This window comes from Meriones unguiculatus, chromosome 16 (assembly GCF_030254825.1).
Source record: "Meriones unguiculatus strain TT.TT164.6M chromosome 16, Bangor_MerUng_6.1, whole genome shotgun sequence".
In the NCBI taxonomy this organism is placed as follows: Eukaryota; Metazoa; Chordata; class Mammalia; order Rodentia; family Muridae; genus Meriones; species Meriones unguiculatus.
In genome coordinates, this window is record NC_083363.1 from 24,195,292 (window position 1) to 24,220,214 (window position 24,923).

General features: G+C 48.4%; 1 protein-coding gene across 2 annotated transcripts in view; it reads right to left on the bottom strand.

Annotated features, from left to right (window-relative positions):
- The window catches only part of Npffr1 (neuropeptide FF receptor 1), a 37,730-nt gene extending 14,821 nt beyond the window's left edge, over positions 1-22,909 (bottom strand). Inside the window, exons 1-2 of one of the 2 annotated variants that reach the window (XM_060369479.1) lie at positions 22,652-22,909; positions 5,180-5,390 (exon numbers count right to left, since the gene is read on the bottom strand). In XM_060369479.1, coding sequence (XP_060225462.1) covers positions 5,180-5,282 — 103 coding nt within the window. In that variant the 5' untranslated portion in view covers positions 5,283-5,390; positions 22,652-22,909. Of the gene's footprint in view, positions 1-5,179; positions 5,495-22,651 lie in introns of both variants that reach the window. The other variant, XM_021649413.2, reaches the window with a different exon arrangement.
- Positions 22,910-24,923: the final 2,014 nt, after the last annotated feature.

Here is a 24,923-nt window from a genome sequence, read left to right on the forward strand (position 1 = left end):
GGGCACCTACATATATGTGGTGGACAAACATACACTCATGTGTGCACATACACGCACACACACATAAATTAGTAAATCAATAAACATGTCTTTTAAGTGTATGAGTGTCTGCTTCCATGTATGCATGTGCGCGCTGTGCATGCCTGGAGCCCTCTGAACTGGACAAGGTCAGAACCTTTGGGATTGAGTTCACTGAGGGGTGTGAGCCACCATATGGGGCCTGAAAACCAAACCTGGGGCTCTGCAAGAGCAGCAAGTGTTCTTAACCCCTGAGCCATGTCTCCAACCTCATAAATCTTTTTTTTTTTCCTTTGAAAGAGGACTGAGGATGTAGTTCAGTGATAAAGTACTTGCCTAGCATGAGTGATGCCTAATTTCAGTCTCTCGCACTGAGGTCTGGGAAAGGAAGGAAGGAAATGATTAAAAGCAGTGTGAGCTCATCGGTCTGACCTTGGGCTAGAGGAGTGGTACCAGTCTTAACCCAGAACGGCATAGAGACTGAGTCTAAACGCCCCAAAGCAACATTCCAGAAATGGTCAACTCCAAAATACTGAAACCCTTAAACCCAAAATTGAAAACCTCTCATTCCGTGGAGGGGGACAGCTGTAGGATGGAGGTTTCAAACTGGGTTCTAGGGAAGGGGTTTCAGTGTGCCCAGACTATCCCAGGATACTTGCATCATGGCAGAAAGGCAGAGTACCTGGAAACCTGGAAAGATGTTGTTGCTGCAATTTTCACTTCCAAATCATTTTGGACACTGGAGACATAAATTATACAAAGACTTTTAGACAGCCCTGATTTATTTTGTATGTGTTTTCTTTTGTAAATTTGGCTCCAAGAATGTGCACTGTTGCCACATTGACTTTATCTGTGTCTACTACAAATGTTGAAATATCATCAATAAAAAGATGTCTTTGTTTCTATGTCTTCATTTGTGAGAAATAAAATTTCTCAAGATCTTCCCTGTTGGAGCTACTGTCTATAACTCTATATAGAAGGGGCCTGTCAAATTTTTTGACTGAGCCCATCAAATGTCTTCAGAGGCAGGTGTGGTAGCACACAGCTGCCGTCCCAGAGCTCAGAAGGCAGCATTGAGAGAATCCTACTTGCCAGACCAGCCTGGTTGCACAGCCAATTCCAGACTAGCTTGAACCACAGGGTGAAATCTGACAGTCACCCAAAAGCCTTGGGTTGTCTCTGCCAATGTAGTGGCTTGAATAAGAATGGCCCCTATAAGCTCATATATTTGAATGCTTAGTCACCAAGGCATGAACCCCTTTGAAAGGATTAGAAGGATTAGGAGGTGTGGCCTTGCCGAGGGTGGGCTTTGAAGTTTTAAAAAGCCATGCCAGGCTCAGTTCTCTTCTCACTATCTATGCCAGGATGCAGCTCTTAGCACTGTGTGTGTTGCCATGCTCCCTGCCACTATGATAATGGACTCGGAAACTGTAAACAAGCCCCACCTAAATGCTTTCTGACATAAGAGTTGCCTTGGCCACAGTGTCACAGCAACAGAACAGTGACTAAACAGCCATGGTATTCCAGATGTCCACAGCTATAAAGCTGGATGCATACAATTGCAAGCCTCCAATATGCATCCATTATGAACATAATCCACCGTTCAGGCCTGTTATAGCATCACAAATGTCATCTCATTGTTTGTATACCTGAGTGTTTATGCTTCAAAAACCATGTGCTATTGTTGCCTGTTATTGTTAAAGTGGCCTTTGGAGTGGTCTGTGTTGTTGCTGTTATTGCGATGACCTTGTGGTTGATGTTTGCTTTCTGTTTGAGGTATGGTTTCACTGTGTAGCCCAGGCTGGCCTCAAACTGGTGATCCTCCTGTCTCAGTCTCATTACAGATCATCACACTTGGCTCCACCATTCAAGATTTGAGCATTTCGGTTTTGTTTCTTGGAATTATGGTTCAAATGCCTAGAAACTGACATTTATGGGAAACTAGCGAAAGTCAAGGAAGCTCCACAGATGACTTAATGGCAGGTAGAAGCTTTCTCCTTTCCATTATGGTTTTTGGGGAAGGTGATTGAAGAACATGCAAGGATTCTATGCTAGCTTTAGTAGGAAGATATTTTCATGCACTGTGTATTCAAATGTTTATTTCTGTTCCCCAGAACAGAGTACAGACTTTGGTATTGTTAAGCATCTCTTGCCTTAGCACTTTGTAAATATTAATCTCATCACCTTCTGATTGGTCAAATAAAGAGCTGAATAGCCAATAGCTGGGCAGGAGAGGAAAAGGCAGGACTTCCATCCCCAGAAAGGGGACATGTCTCAGGTGGGGACAGGTGCCAGGGCAAGACTAAGATGGCAGTAATGGGCCACATTGCTAGGACATAGGCCAGGCCAGTGTTGTCAGGTTAGAATAGATCAGAATGTGTCCGGCTATTTTTTTTTGGTTTGGTTTGGTTTGATTTGAGGTTTTTTGTCTTTGGTCTTTGTTTTGTTATTGTTGTTTTGCAAGACAAGGTTTCTCTCTGTAGCCTTGGCTGTCCTGGACTCACTTTGTAGACCAGGCTGTCCTTGAACTCACAGAGATCTATCTGCCTCTGCCTCCCTGAGTGCTGGGATTACAGGCATAAATATAAGTCTCTGTGTCATTATTCAGAGCAAGGGCAGGCATAGAAAGCTTTACTTTAGGAGCTTTGCTATTTTTCTTTAAGTCTAAAATTGTTTCGGGGGGTGGAGAGATGGCTCCATGGCTACGAACACTTGTTGATCTTGTAGAAGACCTGTATTCAGTTCCCAGTTCCCATATGGTGACTCAGAACCATCTGTAACTCCAGCTCAAGGGGGTCTGATGCCCTCTTCCAGCCTCTGTAGGCACCAGAGACACATGGGGTGTACATATATGCATGTAAGCAAAATACCTATACAAATAAAGTAAGGTAAAAAAAAAAATTTAATGGTTGGGCCATAGTGGCACATGCCTTTAATCCCAGTGCTTGCTTGGGAGGCAGAGGCAGGCAATCTCTGAGTTTGAGACCATCCTGGTCTACAAAGCTAGTTCCAGGGCAGCCAGGGCTACACAGACAATCCCTGTTTCAAAAAAACCAAATAAATAAAAATTATTAAAATAGGAAAAACACTCACATTAAAAGTACCTAACAACAAAGACATCACAGTTCTAGGAGGCCATTGATGTTGCCCATTTTTCATGACTTAAAAAAAAAGTTTAATCATATATATGTATATGTGTGTGTGTGCATGTATACATGTGTATCTGTGTTTAGGTATGTGCATGTGAGTGCAGGTGCACAGAGAGGCCAGAGGTGTCAGATCTCTTAGAGCTGGAGTTACAGTCAGTTGTAAGACAAGAAGTCAACTCAGGTCCTCTGGAGAGCCATACATACTCTTAACCCCTGAGCCATCTCTCTAGCCCCCATCTTTTTTTTTTTAATCATATTTGGGGTGTGGGTGTGTGTGTGTGTGCACGTGTGCATGCATGTGTGCTTGCGCCACAGACATCTGTAGAAGTCAGAGAACAACTTGCAGGAGTAGGTTCTTTCCCTCCACCACGTGAGTCTCAAGGAGGAAACTTGGGCGACCAGCGCGACATCGGGCACTCTCACCTGCTCAGCCATCTTGCCGGCCCACCGTGTTTATCCACGCTTGGAAACGGACTACAAATATGAGCATGTTTTACACTGAAATCATTTCAACAAACAATACAGCCCTCTGTTTCTGGCATGCAGGTCTACAAGTTAGATGAACACATGCAGCCACACAACACAGCTTCTATCACATGCAAGAAATACTGCATTCTCACCCCAGGAAGCTTCCATTCGTTCCTGTATTATGGGACCTGCCCAATACCCCCTTATTCTGTCAGACAGAAAATACAGTTTGGCCTTTGAAAATGTCATATAGATCATTATACCACACGTACTCTCCTGAGACTAACGTGATGGAGTAGGCTGGGCTGTCTGTGGGAGCTGGAAGAAGAGTGTATGCACTGTGTTTGGCATCTCTGCAGAGATAAGAACTCAAGAGTGAGTAGCCTCCACCAGGCACACAGCTGCAAGAGTCCTTGACTTCACTGTAGGGCTCAGAACCTGCAAAACCTCAGGCTTCCCCTCCCTGAGCCTGAGTCAATAAAGCCACTATCAAGAGGGAATGAGACCAAGTAGAGCCACTGGAACTTGTGGTGCCCCTGAGAACTGAGGAATCTTCTCCTCTGACCTCTAGGGGGATCCGCAGTGTGGGAAGCTGGTGACTCCCTGCCTGGAGTCTCAAAAACTCAGATAGTAAGGCAAGAAATGCTGCTCATCAAAGATGTCTGTGTGACATTCTGACAGCTGCAGGAATTTAGGGGCTTAGTTTGATTTAAACTAGGCCTCTAAAAAATCAAACTAGAGGTCTAGTTTGATTTAAAGACCTCCTACCCAATCTCGGCTCAGCGGCCAGCCAGTCCCTACACAGACCCTCCCAGGCACTGGGAGCTCATGACTGACAGGATGAGACTATCTTCTGTAGGAGAAGATATGAAGGAAGTGAATTTCCAGGTCTTCATGCAGAAGAAAGTCACCCATCTCCTATTTCTACCCCGTCTACCTCTGCCCGTGAGAGCTCTGTCCAAGAGCGCAGCCAAAGCGGATGTGATTAGACAAAGGAGTGTGAGAACACTGGCCTTGACACTGACAAGTTAAGTAATTACAGACCAGTCTGAGTTAACTGCTCTGAGTTTGTTTCCTCATCCGTGAAATGAGGATAATAACAAAGCATGCCTGATTGGATAATTCTGGGATTAATTAAGATAACATACAAATCATACGTCCCATCATGCCTGGCACAAAGAAAATTATTAGCCTATTAGACTTGTTATTCTTGGGTTACTTTCTCATCCCCAACTGTCAGAGTTTGAGACAATGGCTCCTTGGCCAAAAGGCCAGCTCAGCAATCTCCATTTTTTTTTTTTAATATTTTACTTATGTGCATTGGTAGTTTGCCTGCATGTACGTCTGTAGGAGGGTGTCCGATCACCTGGAACTGGAGTTACAGACAGTTGTAAGCTGCCATGTGGGTGATGGAAATTGAACCCGGCTCCTCAGGAAGAGCAGCCAGTGCTCTTAACCGCTGAGCCATCTCTCCAGCCTCGGTCATTAGCTGGGAAGTGGAAGCAAAGGGTGAAGACCTTCCTGCTGCCCGGGGTCATACTCACCAGTGATGAGGTTGTCCACAAGGGTGGTGGGCATGCAGAATATGCCCACCAGCAGGTCGCTGACAGCCAGGTTGAGGATGAACATGTTGGTGACGGTGCGCATGTGCCGGTTCTTGAGCACGATGGAGCAGACCAGGGTATTGCCCACCACGCAGAGGAGGAAAATGAGCACGTAGGCCACGATGAGCACGGCTGCCACTGGCGAGGAGTGCTGGTAGTAGGAGGAGAAGGTGAGGCTGGCAGCCAGGGCAGCGTCAGCGTCACTCCCGTTCTCACTTAAGGGCCAGCTGCCGTTGGGAGGCTGTGAGGGCTCCCCTGGGACCAAAGGAGCACAGGACTGAATGAGCTTTCACCACCGAGAAGCTGGCCCTTGGCTGGGGACGCAGCTCAGAGTGCCGCCTGACACGCAGGAAGCTCTGCGCTGATCCTCAGCACCACATAAAGTGGGTAGAGTGGTACATGCTTTTCATCCAAGCACTTGGGAGGTGGAGGCCAGAGGATCAGAAGTTCGAGGTCATCTTCATGGAGATTTTGAGACCATCCTCAGTCAAATGAGACCCTCACAGAAAAGGAAGAAAAACTTTATGTTCCTTTGGGTCCCATGTGCCCTGAGCCCAGGGCCCTGAGGCTACCCACTGATGTCCATTGTTTCAAAGACAACTGGATACAATGACGATTTCCTCGTTTTTAAAAATGTTTAGATTTGTGTTTTTCCTGCACACATTTATGTGTGTGCACATGTACACATGCTGTGTGTGTGCCCTCTGCCTGTGGAAGTCAGAAGAAGGAATTGGCTTCCCAAGAGGTAGAACTAAGGGTGGGTGTGAGTCAGTGTGGGTACCAGGGACCATACTGGGGTTCTCAGCAAGAGCAGCAAGCGCTCTTAATCATTCAGCCATTCTCTCGCCATTCTGTCCGTTTGCCCCTGCACACACTCAACACTGCTCAACACTGGTTCTCCAGTCGCGCTGGTTATTCTCCGTCAACACCTTCCACCTGCCTTCAGTTCATCTTTTGGGGATCGGAAGCCCCCTTTTAGTGTGTGTGGGAAACAAGATCTTATGTGTCAAGCTGGCTTTAAATTCACTGGGTAGGCACGGGTGACCCCGAGTTCTCATCCCCCTGCCTCTACCTCCTGAGTGCTGAGAGTATGTGTGTCAGCATGCCCAGTTTACATGACAGAACCCGGGGCTTTGTGCGTGTTAGGCACACTGCCAACTGAGCTACATCCCCAGGCCCAAGAGTCTAACTCCTATGGGACCCCATCGCATCGGCTTCTGGATAGACTCAGCTAACAGGAGGCCCTGAAGGAGATGGCAAGGGAGGAAGAGTCAGTACTTGCTTCCTGGCTTCCTTCCTGCCTGGCCCAATGCTATCAGCAGACACAGCTCTTTTCCTTAGTGTACTTTCAGTGGAGCCTTATGTCTTGATATTTGTTTTGTTTTGTTTTGTTTTGTTTTGTTTTGTTTTGTTTTGAGACAGGGTTTCTCTGTGCAGCTCTGATTGTCCTGAAACTCACTCTATAGACCAGGCTGGCCTCCAACTCAGAGATCCACCTGCCTCTGCCTCCCGAGTGCTGAGATTAAAGGTGGAGTGTGGCACCATGGCCCAGCTCAGAGTTAAGAGCACTGAATGCTCTTCCAGAGGACCCAGGTTCAAGTCCCAGCACCCACATGACAGCTCATAACTGTTTGTAACTGCAAGATTTGACACTCACAGACATACATGCAGGCCAAACACCAATGCAAAAAAAGAATGGGGCTGGAGAGATGGCTCAGTGGTTAAGAGCACTGGCTGCTCTTCCAGAGGACCCAGTTTCAAGTCTCAGCAACCCCATGGCAGCTCACACCTACCGTGTGACTCCAGTTTCAGAGGATCCTTCACCCTCACACAGTCATGCATGCAGGCAAAACACCAATGCACGTGAAATAAAATAAATAAGTAAATAAGGAAAATAATTCTCTCTCTCTCTCTCTCTGTGTGGGGGGTCTGTGTGTCTATGAGTGTGTGTAAATACCCTTGAAGGCCAGAAGAGGACACCAGATCCCTCTGGAACAAAGAGTTATATGTGAGTTGTGGGACGTGGGTGCTGGGAATTGAACTATCCTCTGCAAGAGCAGCAAGTGCACGTAATGGCTGAGGCCTCTCTCCAACCCCTGTGCCTGCTCTAGTTAGCTATGCAACACTCCTGCAATGCTCCCACCATGCTAGGATGCAGTGGGGAGGCCCTGATCAGATGGGCCGTGCATTTGGACTTCCAGAGTCAGGAGCTAAATTACTACTCTTTATAAATGACTCAACCTTAGATATTTTATTATAGCAATAGAAAAATGGACTAAGACCCTTTTCCATGGGTCTAGCTTTCTAGGCAATGGGAGCAACCTGTTCTTTCTTTTTTCAACAATGACCCTGCTGGCTGCAACAGCATTCTGCAGTGAGTATGCATGGAGAGACCCTGCATGTTCCTCATGAGCATCAGGCAAAGGATGAGTTTCCCTAGTTCTGCTTTGGAGAAAGCAACCCAGTGTCCAACCATAGCTCTTCTGGGAAGTCATTAGCTGTGGTGAGTCATGGTGTTGTCTCAAAAATTCTCCTCATGTCTTCCTCTGGGACTGACTGGGGCCCATTCTGGAGCATGAAGTATCTCTGAGGAGCCCAGAGCTCAGCCACTGGCGATGAGGCACCCGGGAGCTGAAGAAGCCAGGGCGCAGCAGGCTAGTGCACCAGGGGACAGTGAGGGCTGTAGGAGGAGGTGGCAGGAGTGAGGGCCTACTGACGGAGAAGAAATGAGAGGGGGTGGCACTCCCCCACACTCAGGCCTCTCAAGGGCTCCAACGGTGCTCAAATACCTTTACTATAATATAGAAAAAATCAGATACTTACAAGAGAAGCTATTATGGTGAACAGACGTGGGGGTATAAAGTTTAACAAACCATTAGAAATGGAATGGTAAAATGAACTCCCACATAACTACTGTCCACCTTCAACAACCACCGACTCTCCTTTCCAGTTATTCTGAAGCAAGTGTCAGCCAACATTTCTTGTTATTGAAAAATAGTTTTGTATCTTTAAAATAAAGGAGGTTTTTTGTTGTTTTTTTTTTTAAACTCGTGGTCCAGGAGCTAGGGATGTACCTCAGTTTGTAGAAAGCTTGACTAACATCTGCAAAGCCCCAGGTTCTATCCCCAGTGTACACCTGCAAACCTGGAACTCTATAGTCAGGAGGGGAAGAGGTTGAAGGTCATCCTTGGCTATATATTGAGTTTGAGGCCAGCCTGGACTACATGAGACCTTTTCACAAAACCAGGCCATGGAGATGGCTCCACAGGTACGGTGCCTGATACCAAACCTGATGACCTGAGTTTGATCCCTGGATCCCACCTGGTAGAAGGAAAACTCGCACACGTTGTCTGCTCACCTCTGCTCACATGTTGTAATATGTCCACACATATGCACCACACATACACATAATAAGTGAAAGTTTAGCTAAAATATTGACCATACTTGGTCGGTGTCACGACTCTGCCTCTCAGTTCACAGGTTTCGCTGTCTCTTGACTGTCACCCAGCGACCCTTGCTACTCATTTGTCCTAAAGATGACAAGGCTTGTCTGTGAGTTTTCCAGCAGGCTAGGCGTTGCAGGCTACTCTGTCATGGTCTCATTTCCTGAAGCCACTCGCTGGGCCCTGACGTTCTTGGAATCCGCAGTTGCAGCTAAAGGTGTGGCGAGGGTGTGTCTGCTTGGTGGTCTCCCTTGAGCTCTCTCTTCTGTCTTTTTTGTTTTTGTTTGTTGTTTGTTTTTTGAAACAGGGTTCCCCTGGGTAGCCCTGGCTGTCCTGGAACTCACTATGTAGACCAGGCTATCCTCAAACTCAGAGGTCACCCTGCCTCTGCCTCCCAAAACCATGTGTCACCACCTCCTGGTGTGATCTCTATTTATTTATTTATTTTGGTGTCTTGTGTCACCAATGATGACCATGAACACACCATGTAGCTGAGACTGGGGTTGAACCCTTCTTTCTTCTTCTTTTCCCCCTCCTCCTCCTTCTTTTCTTCTTCTTCTTCTTCTTCAGCCTTGACTCTCCACTTTGTAGATTAGGCTGGCCTCAAACTCTCAGACATCCACCTGCCTCTGCCTCCCTGAGTGCTGGGATTACAGACATGAACTACTGCACCCAGTTTTTTTTTTTAAGATTTATTATTTTTAGTTAACATGCATGACTGTTTTGACTGCATTTGTGTATGTGTACCATATGCATACAGTTCCCCTTGAGGCCAGAAAAGGGTGTCAAATCACCTGGAACTGGAGTCACAGATGGCTGTGAGCCGCCATGTGGGTGCTGGGAATCTAACACAAGTCCTTCATAAGAGCAGTAAGTGCTCTTAACCACTGAGCCATCTATCTCTCTAGTTCTTTGCCTTGAACTCTTGATCTTCCTGCCCCCACATTCCAAGCCTGCAGCACTAGGCTCAGCTCTCTTTCACTCAGCCTGCAACACACAGGAGGCTCTTACTCCTGTTGACCTCTCCCTGGTCTTGAACAGATCCACTTCCCCTTTTCCCATTAAGCTCTGGTCACTTGCACATCCTCTCTTGCATTTTCCAACCCCAGGGCCTTTGCTCTCTGCCTCCTTCCCCTCTCAACTCTAATGTCTTCCTAGAGAATCGAATCTGATGACTCTGTTTAAAGTAAGTGTCTGACCACACCTCTCATTGGGTCTTGTTTGTGTGCTTGAATCTGCCAATGATTTAAGATTTACTGTCAGGGCTAGAGAGATGGTTCAGAGGATAAGAGTACTACTGTCTGCTCTTCCAGAGGTCCTGAGTTCAATTCCCAGCAACCACAAGGTGGCTCACAACCATCTGTAATGAGATTTGGTGTCCTCTTCTTGCTTGCAGGTGTTACATGCAGAAAGAACATTGTATACATAGTAAATAAATAAATCTTTAAAAAAGATTTATTGTCTTTTCTCCTTAAAAGTGCTAAGAGTCATCTCCTAGACTGTAAGGTTCTCCCCTGTCTTAGTGGTGGCAGCGTCCCTGGTATCTTGTCAGTGCCAGGTCATAGTAAATGATTCAATAAACAGTCAATAATTATGGGATAAATAAACAGGTAGAAAAAGTTGCCAGATACCTTTCAGACTGGATCCTAGCCTGCTGATCCTGCTTCCTTTGCTCAGATCTCAAACAAGCTCATTATCCAAAGTCTGTCTCTGTGAGGTGTCCGGAGTGACCTTGTGCCTCTCTGGCTCTAAACGCTTAGGCATCCATCCCAAGACTTAGCCCAGCTCCCTGTCCTGCATAGCCCCAGAGGAACACACTCCTATTCCTATCCATGTCATCTGACCTGGAGCCCTGGCCCTCCACCAGCCTCAGCCCCATGCCAGTTGCCAGAACCTCATTAACACCCTTTACTTCGATTTTCTGGGATCTGCCAGCTGCCCTTATTACAGCCTGTGAACTTCTCATCCACCCAACCCAATTACATTCCCTGATTGGACGGCTTTCCCAGGGGCTTCAGGATATAATGATGGCTGCCTCTAGGGCACCCTAACGAGCTTAGGTCACACCTGTACCACCAGAAGCTGGGCTAGACAGGTAGGAGCACAGTGTCTCTCAAAGTGCGGCTCTTAGCTACGATCATCAGCATCACATAAAACTCCTCAGGGAGCCTCATGCCTGATCTCTGACCCAGAGAACCAGAAACCCTGATGGGAGGGGGAAGGGGACCAACAATTTTTTATTACTTATTTATCTCAAGAAAAGCTTTGTTTTTGTTTTATGTGTACGAGTGTTGAGCTTGCTCGTGTTTGTGTGTACCACGTGTGTGCCTGGTGCCTGAGGAGGCCAGACGAGGGTACCAGGTTCCCTGGAGCTGCAGTTACGGGTGGTAGTGACCTAGCTAAGATGTGGGGTTAGGAACTGGGTAAAGGTCCTCTGCAAGAATATCAGGTGCCCTTAGCCACTAAGTTAGAAGGCCAGTGCTCAATGCCAGGTGTCCTCATCCATTGTTACCTGCTTGCACTGAACCCTACGCTTGCTAATTTGGCAGGACTGGCTGACCAGCAATCCCAGGCAGCCTCCTGTCCTTGGCTCCCCAGCACTGAGAGGATGATATACAGGTTCGAGTCACAGTATGCCACAACCCCTGGCTTTTTGATGTGGATTCTAGGAGGTCTGGTCCCCCTCCTGCTTGCAGCAAGCACTTTCCTATAGAACCATCTCGCCAACCATAACTTTTTATTTCCTTTTTTTTTTTTTCAGTGCCGGGGATTGAACCCAGGGCCTCAGGCTTGCTAGGCAAGGGCTCTATCACAGAGTCCAGCTCACAGCCATCTGTTTTAAATTTTAAAGCATTAGATAGGGGTGTGTTCGATGGTAGAGTGATTAATTGCGCATTGTGCACAAGGGGCACTGCCAAAACAAACAAGCAAAACATTTCCTGACCATGGCCTAGGGCTGATTATGTCACTTCTGGGAACCAGAGATTCCTCTTACTGCAAAAGACAGGTCAAGTTCACATTGGTGCGGGGTACTCTAATGGCAGCCTAGAAGCAGCAGTTTGGAGAATACTAGGTCATACATTGGCTGTAAGGTCATACATTAATACTTTTAGCGTGCCCGCCTGCAAGCCTCAAAGACCTGTGAACAAGAAGCAAAATGCAGGTCTAGGTGTGCTCCGAAGTTCGCGACAGGATCGTTGGCGCCACCTTCTGGTTGGTACTGGTAACACACGGGTGTTCGGGCCCCAGACCCATTCAATACAACGCTCTGTGAGCCGATTGGTGAACCCCGACCCTGGAATCCCGAAGAACACCACGCTAGCGGCTGCCGAAGGCAGAGAGACAGCATAGGGCAGATGGCTAATAGCCACACGAAACAAAAAGTTCAAACTCATTGGCAATGTGAGAGATGCCCTTTAAAAAGAACTCGGTGTAACCTTTCCATCAGCCAGACTGGCAAAGACAGCGATGCTCCAGCAGATTGGAGTGCGGCTGCGCACAGCGGGGCGGCGCACCAGTCAGGGAGACTTCAGAAGGAGGCACAACCGATCTGTGCCTCTACTTCAGTTTTTAATGATGTGTAGACGGTCTGGTGGCTCGGAGGAAACACTGACCTCGGGTTCCGATGATCACAAAACAGTATAAACGTGAACTGTATATCTCTACTCCGTATAAAGTGTGTTTATGCAAATTGCCGATGATATTTTTTTAATGACGGTATTTGTCCATGGGGTGGTATTTCCTCGGATGATTGGGGGGGGGGGCTCATTTTTACTTTTCATGTTGACTTTTCTGGTCTCAGGGAAATGGCAGCACGGGATAAAATACTGGTGTCAGTGGCTTTCCTACTCACAGCACAATCACCCTGATTTTACATCCCCTTTACCCCCTGCGGATCAAGATCTGGAGATGGCATTTGGGAATACTCTCTCTCTTTAAAAGCTCCCCTGATGAGTCCCTAGTGATTTGAGAGTCACTGACTTTGCCCTTCAGTGCCAAGCTTTAACCTTCGGGGGTCACCAATGCCTTTGATGTATTTTGATGCATTCTTGCAGAGGCTTTCTGAGGCTTTCTGGGGCTTTCTCTTGATCTAGCATGAAATGATTCCTATCCAGAAGGCAATTATGGCCTTTGAATGTGTTGGATCCTCACTAAACAGAGCACTCACTTTCAGGGGAGCAGTGGGCACAGCGGCGCTGGCCACTCTGTATTCATTAACCCCTCTCTTCCTGGAGCAGCAAGTTTTCCCTGGAGCAGCCAGCCCTTCTCCCTACAGGTAGCATTTGAGGGACTGTCAACCGAAAGTGTGCGTCCATCCCTAGCCAAATGACAGCCAATGAAAGGTTGGTTGGTTGGTTGGCTGCTTTGGCTCTGACTGTGGGTCCTAGCAAACCCAGCTTTTCTGTCCACTGGATGACCACTCAAGCCCCTTCCTACAGGTTTCCAATCGGTCAAGTTAGCTCGCATCAGCGTCTGTTGCTTGTAACCTCAGCATCTTGGCTAAGAAAAGGGGACTGAGGAGGGTCATCCTGGGCCTCTGAGGAGGGGTCTGCAGAGTCCAAATTCAGCACCCCAAAGATAGGGGCAGGGCAGGAAGAGCACAGTAGGCCTTTGTTGTTTCTGTCCTCACAACCCACTGCCTCTCAACAGGTCATGTGTGCCTCCATGGGAACAATGCTGTCCCAAAGAGGCAAGGGCACTGATTAGGGGTCAAAGAACTTGGCCTAGGAGCTGGTAGCCAGTGACTGTCACTCATCCATTGTAAGAGGACTTGGGGACGGCAGCTTAGTTTGAAGAGGTGGCTTGGGACTATAACTTACAGCTAACTAAAAATGCTTCTTATGTTTAGTTAGTGTGTGTACAATCCAGTGCTATGTGCACTTCTGGAGGTCAGACAACAGCTCTCTCCTTGCACTGTGTAGGTTTGGGGGAATCCACTACAGGGCATTAGGTCTGGTAGCAAAGCCCCTCACCAGCTGTGTTACAGTTATCTGAAATGAGGGAACCACGATTGAGAAAATGCCTTCATAAGATCCTGCCGTAAAGTATTTTCTTAGCTAGTGATTGATGGAGGAGGGCCCAGCCTATTGTGGGTGGTGTCATCCCTAGCTTGGTGGCCCTGGTTTCTATAAGAAAGCAGGCTGAGCAAACCGTGAGGAGTAAGCCGGTAAGCAGCACCCTGCCACAGCCTCTGTATCAGCTCCTGCCTCCAGCATCCTGCCCGGTTCCTGTTCCGGCTCCCTTCATGATGGACTACAGTGCAGAAGTATAATCTAAATAAACCCTTTCCTCCCCTCAACCTGCTTTTAGGTCATGGTATTTTGTTGCAGCAATAGAGACCCTAAATAAGTCACCAGCTCATAGTTGCTTTGTGAAGTAGCCAGGCTAGCCTTGAACCCCTATGTGGTCAAGGATGACCTTGAACTTTTAAACTTGATGTTCTACCTGCCCAGTTTATGGGGGGTGGAGGGTGGATAACCAAACCCAGGGTTCTAAGCAGGCTAGGTGGGCTCTCTGCCAACTACACCCTTCAGGCTTGCTTCTTTTTATTGTTTGTTTGTTTGTTTGTTTAAGTCAGGGTCTCACTATGTAGCTCTGGCTGGCCTGAAACTACCTCTGTAGACCAGGCAGTCCTCAGACTTCCTTTTGAGTCCTACATCATGGCTTGCTTTCTTTTCTTTTATCTTTTTCTTTTTTGTTTTTTCAAGACAGGGTTTCTCTGTGTAGCCCTGGCTGCCCTGGACTCACTTTGTAGACCAGGCTGGACTCAAACTCACAGAGAGCTGCCTGCCTCTGCATGTGCCACCACTGCCCAGCTATGGCTTGCTTCTTGATGGCATTCGCTGCCTGGCAGGAAGCACAGAGGGCCACAGTGAGGGGCAGTTTGCTTGGAACTGTTCTCAAGGAAGTCAGCCTGGGCTAGAGCCGCTGGCAGGAGGGTGTGTTATAATTCCGCTGCTCTCCCAAGCCCACATTCTCCAGCTCTCCCCGCTGCAATCCGGTTCCTCACTTCTGGTCTTTGGAATCCCTTGTCCATCTTGGTTAAGTGAGAGCAAGTGAACCAGCTTTCCCAAGTTCTGGTGCCCCCAAATCATGCATTTCCCCATAGCAAAGCCATATGTCATTCTAGGACACCTGACCCTCCCGAAAAGTTATAAAAGAAAGGGCTTCCCTTGGGTCCCTGGGCACACACTTTCCCAGAGCCCAGTCCCCATCTAGCGGCTCAACTGAATAATGAATCCACTCCTGAAATGGGCTTGGCAGAACTCTCAAGCAGCTGTTTCTTCCCTGCTTTCTGGCTAAAAACACCGATCTTCCTTCCTTCTTTCTTTTCTTCCTTCCTCCCTTCCTTTCCTTCCATTTTTTCTTTTGTTTTTGTTGTTGTTTTTTAAGACAGGGTTTCTGAAGCGGAGATTTCTGGTTTCTTTCTAGATTGAGTTTTGTCATTATATGTTTTGCTGCAAACTGGGCACATGTTTTGCCCAGGTTGGCTTGTGAGAGGGCAAGTGATGTTTTGCTGTGATCTCTCATGTGCAAGGGGTGTGACTTTGGCCAGCTGAGAATATCCATGGGTGGACTTTGAGGAGAGGACATATATAGAGGCCCAGGCAGATCGAGACATGGCTTTTTGGATCAACATCGCAGTGCTGATATTTGTGCTCTGACACTTGGTTTTGCAGAGAAGCATTCCAGAGAGCTTCTCCAGGCAATCCAACTGAGTCTTTTGGCTTTTCCTGCTTCATGTTGGCCCTTGGACTAGACTGCTGGTGTCCAGAAAACTAAGTCTGGTAATCCCCTAAGGATTCATGACCCTGATCATCAGGAAGAAGATAAAAGAGGTCTACAGCCCTTTTCCCTACTAATTAATCTCCTACCTAAGGTTGGGGGTATGGGGAGTTTGGAAGGAAGGGAAAGGTGCTTAAGAACCCTAAATAAAGTAGGTTTGGTGACAAAGCTAAGCCTGCAGGCTTCTTTGTGTAGCCCTTACGGTCCTTGAACTATCTCTGTAGATCAGGCTGGTCTCAAACTCAGAGATCCTCTGGCCCCTGATTCCTGAGTTCTGGGATTAAATGTGTGTGCCACCACCACCTGGCTAAACCTGGCTTTTCATTCCTTGTTTCTGCCCCCCCCCCAACAACTCCTTGGTGCGTGTGTGTGTGTGTGTGTGTGTGTGTGTGTGCGCGTGTGCACTCGTGCTGTTTCACCCATCAACACATATATCCTTTCAAGTCCTTTACTTCTGGAACCTGAGTTGCTCATTTCTGACAGATTAAGCATATTCCCTCAGCCCATTGAAAGGTGCTCCAATCTTTACAAAGTGCATATCCCAGTGGTTAGGAGCACTTGCTGTTCTCAGTGTGATCTGGGTTTGGTTCCCAGCACATGCACAAGTGGGTTCACAACCATCTGCAACTCTAATTCCAGGGCATCTGTTGTCCTCTTCTGGCTCCTGTGGGCACCAGGCACACATACATGCAGACACTCATATAAAATAACTTCTTTTTTCATAAGGTCCGTGGAAGTGGAAGAGGCTTAAAGGGGACAGAGGTTGCCATCCTCCATGCTGCTCTAGGTCAGGCTGAACATGCTCTAGTCTCCTGTCTAAACTGTGGTGACCGCTGCGTCTGGGTCAACCTGCTCAATCCCTCAACACCAGCCACACTGCTCACCCTAGTCCACTTCCTGGTGCAGCTCCATAGAGAAGGCTGCGTCCTTCCTCTGCACTGCACACATCTTAGGGCTGTCGCTGCGCCTTGTTCTGCTTCAAACACTAGTGCTGTCTAGCGGGTGGCCTAGGACACAGAGATGGTGAATGAATGTTGCTGCTCTCCTGCCACCTGGGCTGCCCCTGGTCTTTCTTCCTCCGCATCTCAACTGCTGGAATTACAGGTGTGCATCCCTCTGCCAGTTTTTGACACGTATCTTATGCAGGATCAAACTACCTCTGACCAGGAAAGAAAATTTCTTTTATTTCACAGGAAAATCAAAGCTCAAAGCCAAAGAGATTTGCTCTCAGAATCCAGGGTGCTACACTGATTCTGCCCTTCCAGACTCATGATCCATCAGATAAGCTGGGGGACATGTTGTGAGTTTGAGCCTTTGCTCCAGCTCTGCCATCTCCCGGTTTCTCGTCCTCTTTGAGTCCATAGAGCCCTCCAGGTCCAATCAGGACTCCTTGATTAATTAGGAGAGGGCCTTGACCTCTGATGTCCGAGTATGTCTGATATCATGAATACCGTAAGAATCGTTTAATATCACCAGGAGGCAGGTATGTGGGTTCATTTCTGTAGTCTCACAGTGTAGGTGAAAGTAGGAGGGTCCAGAGCTCAAGGTCATCCTCAGCTACATAGGGAGTTTGAGGCCAGTCTGGGCTACAGGAAACCTTGTTTCAAAGCAAACAAAAGAAAGCACAGCCTGAAGAAGAAAGATACAACCGTCAGAGCTACCCCGGGCTCAGCTAAGGAGCAATAAAGACAGCCTAGCTTTTTGGGATCTATTCTCCCGCACCACACTCCAGCACCCAGAGCTTCAGTGCCCCTGTCCCAAGTGGGTTTCTTCTCTCACTTGTCAGCTGGATCTTGTTTAGGATCTTCGATGGGCTCAGCAGAGGGCAGAAGTGTGAGTTGAGCTCCCAGCACCCACACGGGGTTGTGTGGTGTGGTGTGTGTGTGTGTGTGTGTGTGTGCTCTCTCGTTTGGCCCCGGGTGGGGGGAATTTGCCCCCATGCATAGACACACATAATTAAATATGGCTTGATTTTTGGGGGGTGGAGCAAGGGGTTTGAGACAGGGTTTCTCTGTATAGCCTTGGCTGTCCTGGAACTCTGTAAATATTTTTTTTTAACTTTTTATTGATTCTTTGTGAGTTTCACATCATGTACCTGAGTCCCACTCATCTCCCTATCCCCTCATATCTCTTGTAACTCCCCCCAAAGTAAAAAACACATATATAAAAGCAAACCAAAACAAAGCATAGAGAACATCTCATCATAGAAGCTACAGTATGTCCCACTTAAGAGAGAGAGAGAGCAAGCAGAGCATGGTGGTGCATGCCCTTAGTCCTAGCACCAGGGGAAGGCAGAAGCAGGCGGTTCTATGTGAGTTCGAGGCCAGCCTAGTCTACAAAATGAGTTCCAGGAGAGCCAGGGCTACACAAAGAAACCCTGTCTTGGGAAAAAAAATAAAATAACTTCAATAAACTTGTTCTCTGGTTGAGGAAAAAGACTCAGGACAGTTCTCTGGGCTGAGTCCCTGAAGCATTTACATTTCAAAAGAGGCCAGACCTTAACTCCCAGCACCATCTCTGTTGCTAATGAGAGCAGCAAAAGACTGGAGGAGCAGAGGTTGAACTTGCATCTTTCATGTTTGTGTCAGAGAAGAACTGGTGGAGACCAACCATGTTCCACTGACAAAATGCTCAGTTTTCTGTTCCTTCACTCAGCACTGAACAGCTGCCGACACAGGACCCTCCAGGCACCCAGAGCCCAGACCTTTCTGAGTTGTTTGCTGGTTTGTTTTGGAGCCAAGACAATTGGCAAAGTGAAAATATATTCTCTCTCATCTCTTTCTTTCTCTTTGTGTGTATATGTGTGTGTGTGTCTGTCTGTCCATCTCTGATAGTCTCATGTTGCTCAGGTTAGCTTCAAACTCTATGTGCAGTGAAGAAATAACCTTGAACTTCTGATCTTCCTGCTCCTAGTGCTGGGATTGTGGGTATGTGCTGTGCAGCCCAGTTTTAGTGAGTGCTGGGGACTGAACCCAGGTCTTCCTGACTGCTATGTGAGCACTCTACCAACTGAACTACAGCCTCAGTATCTCAACTCACTCAGGCTAGCTGTGAAGGCTGCCACGGTCTCCCAGGAAAAGCCACTGTTCTGGGGTGGGAGCAGCCTTTCCTGCATCCTCCAGGACAGAGGCAGGGGCTCTCCAGGTTGCAGTGTCTGTCTTCAGGGGTTGGTAGGAGGATTCTGAGGCCCCAGAGTGCCCTTCCTCAGCACAGTTCTGATCTGGCTACTCAAGAATTCCACCTCTGGAGCTTGAAAGCTGGTAAAAGCATTTGCACAGAACTCTGACAACCTGAGTTGATCTCTGGAACCCGGGTAAAGGAGGATAGTGAGAGCGGACTGTGGCAGTCCACACCCTTAATCCCAGTGCTTGGGGAACAGAAGCAGGCAGATCTCTGTGAGTGTGAGGCTGCCCTGCTCTACACAGCAAGTTCTAGGACAGCCAGGGCTAAAGCCCTGGAGACTGTTAAAAAGAAAGAAAAAGAGAGAGACTGTTAAAAAGAAAGAAAAAGCAACCAGGTGCACACCTGTAATCCCAGCACTCAGGGAGACAGAGGCAGGCAGATTGCAGAGTTTGAGGTCAGCCTGGTCTGCAAAGAGAGTCTAGGAGTCAGTGCTACACAAAGAAACCCTGTCTTAAAACAAAACAAAACAAAACAAAACAAACAAACAAAAAAAGGAAAGGAAGGAATAAAGAAGAAGTGGACAGTGAGAACTAACTTGGTAAAGTTGTCCTTTGACCTCCACATACAGCTATGACATGCATCCCACGTGCACAAGCATGCACATACAGAGACACACACACACAGACACAATACATTAAAAAATTCTCTCTCTATCCTCTACACACACACACTTGGAAATGAGAGTTCAACTTTGGGTATCTTCCTTTAGCTATCAATTTTCTTTTATTTTTGAGAGATAATTTTATTTTGTAGCCTTGGCTGGTTTGGCACTGCTATGTATGTAGATAAGGCTGGGCTGGAACCAGAGATCTGTTTGTTTTTGTTTCCTCAGTGCTGTGATTAAAGGCATGCATCACCACACCGTGGCTTCCCTTTCCTCCCTCCCTCCCTCCCTCCTCCTCCAGATTGCAGACACCTCCGGGTCTGGCTTTGACATGGGTGATGAGAGTCTGAACTCAAGAGCACAGGCTTGTGCCATAGCCCTTTACCCACTGAGCCATTTGCCCAGGTCCTTAAATCCTGAGTGTGTTTCCTTCAGGCTGTTTGAGCCCCTAGCTGCAGATGTGATACGCATGCTTTTTCTTTCCCTCCTGCACCCAGAGATTGCTGTCAAGCTTTAATGACGCCTCTTGCTGTCACCCTCTAGTCCTCTCATCAATGCTAAGTGTTGCATGAAAGTTCATGTAAAAGTGCTATAATTCATCTGTTTACCTTCCAGAAACCTAGACAGGAAATTTAGAGTACTTTGCTCTTACATAGGCCCCTAATGAACACTAGATTCTTTTTTATTTTTCCTTTCTTTCTTTCTGGAACTCAGTGTGTGTTTTGCTGAGCTAGAGCTCAAACCTCGAGCATGAGGCATGCCAGGCAACTGCCTGCCTGCTGAGTTCCCAGCCCCAGCTTTAAATGGGAACACCCTGGGGTACACCTGCAGGTATAATGTGTTTGCTTGCTTTCTACTATAACCCCTTACCCTGGAGACGTCAACTGGGACGTCAGCTGAATAGCCAGTGTCCCATCCTGTCTGTACCCAGGATCTCTCTCTGCTTTGCTTTTTGAAGCCATTGCAGAAACAACTCAGATTTATAAAGCAGACTAACCTTCAACCAGCAGAGAGGGACAAGCAGCAGCCGGAGCTCCTTCTCCTGTAGCCCAGGCTGGCCTTGAACCTGCTATGTAGCCTCTGCCTTGCAAGTGCTGGGGTTATAGCTATTAATTACAGCTATTCACTAGCAAGTCCACTTCATGAGTTGCTGGGGATAGAACCCAGGGCTTCCTGAATGTTAGGTAAGTACTCTATCACCCAGCCTATACCCCCAGCCCTCCCCCTTTTTTTCTTTTTGCTCTCTCACCTCTGCTTCTCTGAGGCAGCTCCCAAATGAGTTCTCTATTCCTAAATCCTTGTCTTAGGGAATGCCTCTGAAACTAGAGAATCCAAAGGAGACACTAGTGACTCTCATCAGATTCACCATTGGATATGAGTTTCATTCATAGATTAGATGATAGATGGATGGATACATAGATAGATAGATAGACAGCCAGTAATAAAACTACGTAACTGCATGAAGGGATTATTCTGCATGCATTCTAAATCTGCCTTTTAATATTCATTTAATGTCTTCTTAATATAGACTCACATAGCATAATCAGTCCACTGTCGATGACACATCTCCATGTCAATAAACACAGTCCTGAACAGTCATTCTCCCTCTCCTTCTTCCCATGCTGGGGACTGAACTCACATCCTCACTCTTGGAGCATTCAGCCCACCCAGGCCCCTAAGTGCCTTCTTTAAAGCATGTCACTGCCAGTGTGCCTTATCTTTCACTTAATTCAGTCTCCAGTGTCTAAGTGAACACGGTCACACTCGGGTCTTTGTAGGAGCGTGGGATGGCTTTCTCTGCAAAGCGGCACCCGAGCCGTGTTCTCTCAAACATTCACTCTTCGTTCAATAATTTTCTCTGGCATACTAAGAGGTCAGAATTTCATTTGAGCAGTTTAGTGGGTTTCAGAAATTATCTTTTCGCCCTTTTTGGAAATCAGGACATGTGCCCATCTTCAGGGCTTTTTCTTTTCTTTTCGTTCATTTGCTGTAATTTCCTCTCCAGCAGCGATTATATCTGCAACTGCCTTTAGGTCCCTGGGATGCTATGCGTCCAGGTTTGGAAAGGTGAGCTCACTGGCAGGTGGCTCAGTGCTTTCTTTCCACTACACCCTTCTGGGGTTTTGGTCTTCTGCTTAGCTCAGGCAGAAGCAAAACTGTTTGTCCCCTGCCGCAAGCCCCTACCCCTGAGTAGACTTGTCACAACACTCTTTGCTCTCTCTGCTCACTGGGGGTTCAGCACTTTGAGAACGATCATTCTTACAGCTCCCACCAATCTTCCAGCTTCATTCTGGATTGCGCATCCCTCCCTGCATCTCCTGTGTATGTGTGCTTTTCAAACCCGAGCTCACTGGAAGGCTGCCAGTGCACCTCACAAGCTTTCCTATTAAATCCCCTTTTGTATTTCTGATGGTGACCCTCGCAGTTACTCACTGGAATCACGGGGCTTTCAACAGCTCTCGATGACTGGTATGAGTCTGTTCAATACATCCTGTCTCATTCCCCCACCCCAGCCTGAGAGGCCCTACTGCATCTAAGTTCCTCTATGCACTCGGCTGGGCGGTCATTGGTACAGAAAGGCTTAGACACCATCTCAGAGACACCCAGCAAGCCAGTGGACCAGCCCTGAGGCCTCTAGTTTCTTAAACTAAATATAGCTCCCTTTGTTCACGTGGACCGAGAGAGGGGTCTGGACCCTCGCCTGGTGCAGCTGAAGCCAGAAGTTTCCTAAGCCTTGGGCTATCCTTCCTCCCGGGCTGGGAGTTTGGGTCCTTTCCTAGGGGCATCACGGAGACCACCTCCTCTCGGATTCCATTCCTCTCCCTGGCCCAGCAGGCCAGCTAAGTTGGCAACAGTTCTCTAAAGCTAGTACCTAAACTATCCTGACCTGGTCACAAAAAACCCTCATTTCCGGCTAAGAGATGGTGTGCACATGCACACACGTACACCATGGTCACAGAGATGTCAGTGCCTCTTCACACGCCCCACACACCCTGGGCACAGAGGCACCCCACATCACTCTATCAGTCTCTCTGGCTGTCTCTCTCAGTGTCTCTGTCTCTCTCTCTCTCACACACACACAGGTCTTTCCCCTCTCTGAAACCCGTGAACACAGAGGCACCCTCAGATCTACCTCTGTCCCTCTCTCAGGATACTTGCATCTGTGTGTTGTGTGTCTGTCTGTGTTTGCCTGTCTCTCTGTCTCTCTGTCACACACACACACACACACACACACACACACACACACACACACACACACACAAACACACACAGGGTCTCTGGCCGCCAAGGTAGTCAATGCCTCTTTCTTCTTCTTGCCTAATCACCCCCACCCCTGGCCCCGCTCCTGGGTCTATAGCCCACCCCACCCTGACCCCCGACCCCAGTGTCACTCACCTTCCATACTGTCTGCTTCGGGACACTCTTCAATGGAGGCGGGCACGTTCGGGTAGGTGAGCTGGGGCAAAGAGGTCTGGGTGACCTACCCTCGTCCCTCTTTCCGGTTGCTGGCGGGCGTGATGGGGGCGCTCACTCCCTGGGGTCCGGGGTGCAGCGCCCTCGCAGTTGAGCGGTCCGCTGGACTCTGCCGCCAGCCCAGCTCCTCCGGGGCCGGAGGGAAGGAGGGGGCTGGCGCGGCGCCGTCTCCATGGCACCCGGCACACCTGTGCGGCCGAGCGAGGGCGCCCCACGCATTTCCCCCCCCGCCCCCCGCGCAAACTCTCCCCCGGACCCCGCACCCTCCAAAGTGCGGGCGGCGCCCGCCGCAGCTCTGGCGGACACACACCAGCCTCTGTCCCCACTCTTTACGTGGCTGGAGCCCAGCCTGCCCCGCACTCACCCACCAAGACAGCCAGGACTCTGCCTGCCCCTCCGGAACAGGCTCACTGTCACTCCGTACGAGGGACCCCCGAGAGGAGCCAGTGAGCTCTCCCCAGTGAACGCGGACAAGATGTCTGATGGATGACCCTGGCTTCCCAATCAAGTAGACCAGGCACTCTCCAGAGATGCTTGGGCAAGTGTCATATCTGCAGGAGCCTGAGTTTCTGCATCTGTGAAGAGGTTCTGAGGGAAGCAAATGTGTACATTTCTGCCCAGTATATAGTCCTCAATTAATGCCCCTCCCCGCCCTGTCGGACCATCACCCCACCACCCTGGCCATCCCCAGGCCCTGTCAGACGCTTGGAAGACAACACTTTACATCTGCCATGCAAATGAAGAACCTTGGGTTCTCAGGCAATGAAAGAAAGCGCATGGACCGCTCCTTCCTCTATCAGGAGTCCAGGTTTGTTCTCTTTCGTAACTTCTGGAGACCAGTACTCTCGAATTAGAATCACACCTGGGAATTTAAGGACCCGAAATAAGCTGAGAGCGGTGGTACATACCTTCTTAAATCCCAGCACTCAGCTAGGCAGTATTGGCTCATTTAATCTCAGCACTAGTGAGGCAGAGGCAAGCAGATCTCTATGTCGGCCAGCCTGGTCGACATAGCAAGTTCCAGGCCAGCCTGAGCTACAAAGTGAAACCCTGTCTCTAAAAACAGCAAAAGATGTTCTTACCCCGTTCTTAGCAGTGAGTCACTCACCAAACAAACATCCTTGATCCTCCAAAATGGTGACTGTCACTGTGCCCCGCCCCTGCTCACATTTCCTTGAGGCTTCCGGATGCCTAACATAAACCTGACAACTTCCTTCTGACCTTATTGGGTCCACCTCTCCAACTCCAATCCCACTTCTCCCTCCCACCACGCCTCTCCCCAAGCGCCTAGCTTTTCTCCATTCATCCGCCTGCCTCCATGCTGTGCCCCTGCCTGGTAATCCTGTCTGCCTCTCTCACCTGTCCATCAAGCACCCCTTCCCCCATCCACTGCTCTCTACTCTCAAGTCTTTTGTTTTGTTTTGTTTTGATTTTCAAGACAGGGTTTCTCTGTGTAGCCCTGGCCATCCTGGACTCTCTTTGTAGACCAGACTGACTTCGAATTCAGAGATCTGCCTGCCTCTGCCTCCTGAGTGATGGGATTACAGGCGTGAGCCACCCACCACCGCCGGTGTTTTGTTTGTTTTTAATTTTACTTATTTGTTGTTTTGAGACAAGGTCTCACATAGCTCAGCTGGCCTGCACCTCACTATGTAGCGGTGAGTTTCCCATCCTTTCTCCATCTCCCTAGTACTGTGATGATAGGGGAGGGCTACCACACCTGCTTTATGTCCTGCTGGGAACAGAACTCAGGGCTTTCTGTTCAGGCAAACACTCTACCAACTGAGCACTTCCTCAGCTCTTTTGCAATTTTTTTCTTTGTTTTTGAGACAAAAAAAATCCCACTGTGTAGCCCAGGCTAGTCTCAAATGTAAGATCCTCCTGCCTCAGTCTTCCAACTACTGGGATTAAGGATGTATGTTTTAGCCAGCGAGGCAGTGGTGGTGCACGTCTTCACTTCTGCACTTGGGAGGCAGAGGCAGGTGGTTCTCAGTGAGTGAGTTCAAGCCCAGCCTGATCTACAGAGGGGAGTTCCAGGGCTACACACACACACACAAAACCCTGTGTTGAAAACAAAACAAAACAAAACAGTCTGATGTGATGGTGTATGCCTATAATCCCAGCACCAGGGAGGCAGGGGCAGGCAGATCTCTGTGAGTTCAAGCCCAGCCTGATCTACAGAGGGGAGTTCCAG